The sequence below is a fragment of the Neopsephotus bourkii genome, unplaced genomic scaffold (genome assembly GCF_033783945.1).
Source record: "Neopsephotus bourkii isolate Nb327-2 ecotype Australia unplaced genomic scaffold, CSIRO-AGI_Nbou_v1 NB_1821, whole genome shotgun sequence".
NCBI lineage: Eukaryota > Metazoa > Chordata > Aves > Psittaciformes > Psittacidae > Neopsephotus > Neopsephotus bourkii.
The window spans coordinates 36,993-43,643 of record NW_026902294.1 but is presented as its reverse complement, the minus strand read 5'-3'; the positions used below and the strand labels follow the sequence as shown (position 1 = coordinate 43,643).

The window sequence follows — 6,651 nt, the reverse complement described above, 5'->3', positions numbered from 1 at the left end:
AGCACCTGCCGAGGAGCCCGGGAGTGATTCATAGCGGCTGTTCTGGTGGTGGCTTTTTACCCACCGAGGTTAGTGTGTTATATGGGTTTTCCCTTTAACTGCAGCCTCCTCAAGCCAAGCACCAGGGCTGTGAATGTGCCAGAGCTGAGGGGAGCAGGAGCAGGGCTGGGGTCAGGGTGGGCTGGAGGTCATGTTCACGTTTCATCTCTCTTCTCAGCCTCAATGCACTCCAGCTGAGGCTTGAGACAAACAACTTATGCTGGAAAACCAGAGGAAGTGGGACACGGGGGAAGTTCGGACACCTCAGTGTTTAAAAGCTGCTTTTCTGGGCTCTGCATTACATCTCCCAGGGCACCTTTTCTCACAGCAGGAATAACTCCCCCGGTTTTGCAGGTGCCTCTGTGGCTTTCATTTCAGCTTTTCCCACACCTGATTTAGTTGTTGCAGGCCAAAACCACACACACAAGTTTATTTTAAGGAAAAGTAGTTCTGGCCTCTGCCTGTAACATCTGCAGGAACCCTGGTACATTTGTGTGCAGTTCAAACCTGGGCTCGTTAAATATTTATCCTTCATACCATGTATCTTCTATCTGTACAGGCCCTTTGACAGCACATGTGTTTTCAAGCTCCATTTGGCTGTGATTTCTAGACAGTACCTTCCAAGTGCTCTTTTACCCCTGCAGTAATTCTCACAGCCACCTGCCTGCAGAGCTATGTAACAGAGGGACAGAAATAGCAGAGTTTTGGGAGCAAGTCCCAGCTGAGGCTGGATGCCAGAGTGCAGGATTACTGCAGCTAAAGCATACCAAAGGCTTGATTCCTGTCCTGCAGTGTTAGCCCTTCCAGGCTGGTGCAGAGGGCACATAAGATCATGCTGGAGAGGGCAGGATTTTAACCCTGCTGTGATGAAGACACGATCCCTGTCACATCAAGCCCAACGTAACACCAGAAAAGGCTTTATAGGCTCCATATGCTCTCTTCCGCACACTGTGAGCTCTATGACATTACCACCGACCTCCCTCTCACTTCCCCACCTCGAAGTCCAAGTGTGCAGAATTTACGCCCTTCGGACGTCTTCAACTCCTCCCTCTTAAGGTGGCTCCGCCCCCTTCGGGTGACTTCAGCTGCACTCGGGTCTCTTCGGGCGGCTCCACCCCCTTCGGGTGGCTTCCGCTATACTCGAGTCCCCTCGGGCAATGGCGGTGGCGTGGGGCGGGCAGCCGTAAAGGGGTGCTGCCTCCTGTTCCTGCCCCGTTCTCCCCCGCCATGGACTGGTTCCATTGCAACAAGTGCTTCCGGCAGGAGGGAGCGCGGTTCGCGGTCACTAGCTGCGGGCACGTCCTGTGCGCAGCGTGCGGGGCCGCCGGTGAGAAACAGGGAATTTCATCACTTCAGTGCCTTTAAATGATGGAAAAAGGGGGAATTACATCACTTTTGCCTTATAAAGCAGTGGGAAAGAGAGAATTCCATCACTTTTACCTCATAAAATACTGGGAAAGAGGAAATTGCATCACTTTTAGCTCATAAAGTGGTGGGAAAAAGGGAATTCCATATCTTTAACACATTAAAATGGTGAAAAGAAGAAATTCCATCACTTTTACCCCATAAAGTAGTGGGAAAGAGGGTACTCCATCACTTTTACCTCATAAGGCAATGGAAAGGAGGGAATTCCATCACTTCTACCTCATAAAGTAGTGGGAAAGAGGGAATTCCATTACTTTTACTTCATAAAGCAATGGAAAAGAAGGATTTTTTTCACCTTAAGGCCTTTAAATAGTGGAAGAGACGGAATTCCTTCACTTTTACCTCATAAAATACCAAAAAGAAGGGAATTCCTTTTACCTCATAAAGTACTGGGAAAGAGGAGATTCCTTCACTTTAATGCCTTTAAATGCTGGAAAAAGAAGGAATCCCCTCACCTTAACACCTTCATTTGATGGAAAGAAGAGAATTGCTTCCCTTTTACCTCATAAACCAGCAGAAAAGTGGGACTCCCTTTCCTTTAACCCCTTTAAACAGCAGAAAAGCAGGAATTCCTGTACTTTACCACCTTTAACTGATGGAAGGAAGAGAATTCCCCCACTTTTACCTTATAAACCACCCTAAAAGCATTAATCACTTCCCTTTACCCGTTACCCCCGCAGGACCATGCCCCGTGTGCGGCGCTGCCTGCCGCCACCTTCCCATCTCCCTGCAGGTAAGTCCCGTACCCCCCTTTAACTTCCTTTAAATGCATTTGAACCCATTTAAAGCCCCTTTAACCCCCATTAAACCCCTTTAAACCTCCTCCTTCACCTTCTATCGCCATAGATGCGCCCACAGGAGAAGCTCTTCTTCAAGAGCCCTGCTGCCATTGCCCTAAAGCACTTGGCCAGCATCACTCAGGTGTGTATGGGAGAAGGGGAAGGTGGGCTAGGGTGGTGCCATCTTGGGTTCCTCCTTCCTCCTCCCTCTCGCCCCGCAGGTCTGGCGCTTCCAGCGTGCTCAGGCGGAGCTGCTGCTGGCCTCGCACCGTGACACCGCCTGCCGCCATAAGGCGGCTATGGAGGAGGCGAAGAGGGAGCTGGGTGTGAAGGAGAGGTGAGGGGAGGCAGCGGGAGACATCATAGTGGGAGTTCCTCATGGTGGGCACCATCTTGAGTGTGGCTCTGCTTTGCCATGCTGGGAGTGGGAATCTGGGGGCAGCATTACTGGTGAGGTGCCACTGGCGCCAATGAATAGGTGCCATCTTGAGTGGGGCTCCTGGGGGCGGCCATGTTGGTGAGGTTATGGCGCCACTGATGCCAATGGATAGACACCATCGTGGTGGGGTCCTTCCCCCATTGACTCTCCTATAGTGCCGCCCTCTTGCTGTTGGTCTGCTCCACATCTATGGGGCTCTCACTCCCTATTTCCCCCCACAGGGAGCTCGAGTCCCTGCGCCGGGAGAACACAGAGCTGCGTCGAGCTCAGGTGACCCCATAACCTCTCCGATATACCCCCTATACACCCCCATATAGCCCCTATATACCCCCCTATCCCCTTCCCTTATGCATTAACCCCTTTCCTCTCCCCACAGCTCTCCCCCGGCTGGCGAGGGGCCAGCAGGTGACCCCCTCCCTATGGGAGTCTATGAGAGGCTATGGGGCACCTCACTGCCACTCATCACCCCCCTGTGCCCCACACAGGAGCAGCACTCCTCGGCCCGTAGGGGTCACATCCCCGGCACACACAGGTAAGGCCCCCCCAGTACCCCCTTACCTGGGGATTACCCTGAACCCTAACCCGGCCTGCACCCGCAGTGACCCCGCAGGTCTGGCGGCAGCTCAGCTCCCAGGTGGTCAGGTAACAACAGCACAGACCTATTATGTCCCATTATAGTCCATTATAACCCCTAATATACCCCACTGTACTCCATTGTAACCCCATTATATCCCATAATAACCCCACTCTACCCCCATTCTAACCCTTTCCCCCCTACAGCCGCTCAGCCCCGCGGGAGCCCCCCCTGCCCCGCAGCACCCCCTTGTGGCACTTGGGCAGTGCCTACGGGGGTGGGAGCACCACCTCCGGCTCCAGCGTAGGCGAAAGGACCCCGAATCTGGCGGATTTCTACCCAAACCTCCACGGCCCACACAGCCCCTGGCCATAGGACACGCCCGCTTTGCCCAAGCCCCGCTCTTATGTTTATATGGTACTCATTTCCCTAAACCCCTCCCCTCATCTCCATATATAACACCCTTCCACTAAGCCCCGTCCCTTATCTCCATAAATGGCCCCCTTCCTGTAAGCCCGGCCTCATCTCCATATGTGGAGTCCGTTCCGCTAAGCCCCGCCCCTCATGTCCATAATGGCCCCCCCTTCCGCTAAGTCCCGCCACGTTCTCCGTATTTAGCCCAGCCCCTCTGTACACACCGAGTCATGCCCTCACCCATCGTGGCTGCCACGTTGCTGTGGTAACGGCCGCACCGCGCCTCCATTTTGCGCTCCAAGATGGCACTGGCGGGCGTGGTGCGGGCCGGGGCCCCGCTCCCGTCCCGTTCCTTCCTCCCGGGGCTCACAGCGCCCCGGGACCCGGCCGGGCGCTCCCGTCCCGGCATCGCCGCCCCCATCTTCCGGAAGCTGCAGCCGCCGCCGCTGTTGCCAGGGCCGGCATTCACCTCCTGCACAGCACCACCACCCTGGCCTTCAAGGTACGGACATCAGGGGAGTCGTAGGGACCCACAGAGAGACACTGGGGGTGCTGAGACCCATAGAGAAAACATAGAAACTTCACAGGGGCAAAATGGGGTGGGGGTATGCACATAGAGACCATATAGGGGCCCATAAAGAGCTATTTGGGGGAGCTGAGACCTATAGCGAGACATTAGGGGGGGCTGGGACTCATAGAGACCCTAGAGACCTCCACAGACACCCCATAGTTCCCCATATCTCCCCATAACCCTCCATAGACACCTGTAAGCCCCCCCTTCTTACCCAATAACCTTACCATAGACCCCCACAGACACCCCATATCCTCCCGTGTCCTCCCATATTCCCCCATAGAACCCCATAATGTGTCTTCAGACTTCCATGTAGGGATTCCAGACCACATAGACATCCCACAGACACTTATCTCTCCCCTAAACCCCCCTATAGATCCCCACAGACTCCATAATGGGTCTTCAGACCCCCAAATCCCTCCATATCACTCCATAAGCACCCCATACCCCCCAACTAGATGTCATAGAACCCCATTTAGGGACTCCAGACCTCCATATCCCCTCATAGGCACCCTATACCCCTCCCATATCCTTCCATATTTCCCCCTAGAACCCCTTGTAATGGACTCCAGATTCCCATATCCTCCCAAAGAACCACATAATGGGACTCCAGACCTCCATATACCCCCCCCATAAACCCCCATAGAACCCCATATCCCCCAATATCCCCCCACATTCCCTCTTAGAACCCCATGTAGAGACAACAGACCCCTATATCCCTCCTAATCCCCCCATAGACACCCCATATCCCCCTGTAGAACCCCATAAAGGATCTCAAGACCACCATAGAACCTCATGTATGGACTCCAGATCCCCATATCCTCCCATATTTCCTGACAGATCCCCATAAAGGGTTTCCAGACCACCACAGACCCCCATTTAGGGACTCCAGACCCCCATATCCTCCCTAATCCCCCCTAGAGCCCCATGCCGGGACTCCTAACCCTGTATCTCCTCATCTAACCCCATTGTCCCCATTTCCTTGCAGCTGTGCCATGGCATGGTGCATGTGGTTGACTCCTGTACCATGTCTGACTCTTATGTGGCGTTGTGGTCAGTGCAGAAAGCGCTGGAGGTGAGTGCACAGGTGCTGGGCACCCTGGTGGGCAGCATCACCAACTGTGCCTTCTGGCAGCATGTGCTGGTGCTCCAGTGCTGCGTGTAATGCCTGAGCACGCCTTGGTGGCCATCACCACCAAACTGCTGGCCAACATGGTGTACCACTACAAGGGCATGGGGCTCAGCATGGGCACCATGATCTGTGTTTGGGACAAGAGGTAGCCTGGTGAGTGTGGGTTGTTGGGGGGTGCTGGACACCATGGTGTTGGTGGTTGTGGGGCCAAAGACTTGGGTATTGAAGCATATGGCACTGGGGGTTATTGGTTAGGGGGTGATAAACATCATGGGGTTGGAGTTATGGGGCTCATGGTCAAGGTTGGGAGGTGGTGGACATCATGGGGTTGATGGTTATGGGGTGAGGTCCATGGTTATGGGGTTAAGGACTTGAGTATTGAGGTGTATGGGGGTGGGGCTAATGGAGACAATGGGGTTGGAATTATGGGGCTCATGGGCGTGGTTAGTTGGTGGTGGCCATCATGTGGGTGGTGGGTATGGGTGGGTGGAGGATTTGGGTATTGAGTCTATATAGAGATGGGGCTTATGGTTATGGGGTGATGGATACTGTGGGGTTGGAGTTATGGGGCTCATGGTCAAGGTTAGGGGGTGGTGAACATCATGGTCAGGGACTTGGCTATTGAGTTATATGGGGCTGGTGGCCATGGTTATGGATCTCTATTCCCTATGGGGCTGGTACCCACAGCCCCAGAGGTCATCTTGGTCCCCCATTACCCCCTAGGCCTCTACAATGTGGACAGTGACAGCACCCCCATCCCGGGCACTGACTTTTCCGTGGGTTCAGGCTCACCTTATGCCTAATGGGTGCTGGACTGCAGCTACCACCCAGAGCTGAAGCCTGCCGGTGCCCTGGTGCACCGTGCCATCTTGCAGGCCGTACACTGCAATGCCCTCTCAGGCAGCTGCATCTCCGTCAACCATGTGGGGCCCGATGGCTGGTGCTGTGTCACCTGCGACAGTATCACCGAACTGCAGGAGTGCTATGAGCCGAATGGGACGGCAGCGAGTGAAGGAACGGCATAAAACCGGTGGTTGGGGGGTGAAAACAGCCAAAGTGGCCATTTTGGGGCCAAAACCGTCCATTTGCTGGCTGAAAACCTGGGCATTTTGGGGCTAAAAATGGCTGTTTGTAAGGCAAAACTACCCGTTTTGGGCTGAAAACAGCCGTTTTGGAGCTAAAACCGGTCATTTAAGGACTGAAAACGTCCGTTTGTGGGCTGAAAACGGTGTCGGTGCCCAACGCGTGGTCGTTGCTAAAGGCGTCCTTCGGCTCCAG

General features: G+C 54.3%; 1 protein-coding gene and 1 pseudogene across 1 annotated transcript; both read left to right on the top strand.

Moving 5' to 3' along the window:
* The first annotated feature begins 1,124 nt into the window (after positions 1-1,124).
* RNF212B (ring finger protein 212B) lies at positions 1,125-3,682 on the top strand. The gene is made up of 9 exons (XM_061343149.1): positions 1,125-1,366; positions 2,145-2,197; positions 2,311-2,385; positions 2,465-2,580; positions 2,904-2,952; positions 3,059-3,087; positions 3,168-3,214; positions 3,282-3,324; positions 3,463-3,682. The coding sequence occupies exons 1-9, from the start codon at positions 1,267-1,269 to the stop codon at positions 3,629-3,631; spliced, it is 681 nt and encodes a 226-aa protein (XP_061199133.1). The 5' UTR covers positions 1,125-1,266; the 3' UTR covers positions 3,632-3,682.
* Positions 3,683-5,268: 1,586 nt separating this feature from the next.
* Positions 5,269-6,398, top strand: LOC133206896 (proteasome subunit beta type-5-like; annotated as a pseudogene).
* The last annotated feature ends 253 nt before the right edge of the window (positions 6,399-6,651 follow it).

What these genes read in the sequence shown, in the direction of transcription:
- RNF212B (XM_061343149.1), top strand. Translation starts at nt 1,267, where the DNA reads ATGGACTGGTTCCATTGCAACAAGTGCTTCCGGCAGGAGGGAGCGCGG. An exon ending in CGCAGCGTGCGGGGCCGCCG is followed by an intron (nt 1,367 to 2,144) that starts GTGAGAAACAGG and finishes TTACCCCCGCAG; the next exon opens with GACCATGCCCCGTGTGCGGC. An exon ending in GGCTGGCGAGGGGCCAGCAG is followed by an intron (nt 3,088 to 3,167) that starts GTGACCCCCTCC and finishes TGCCCCACACAG; the next exon opens with GAGCAGCACTCCTCGGCCCG.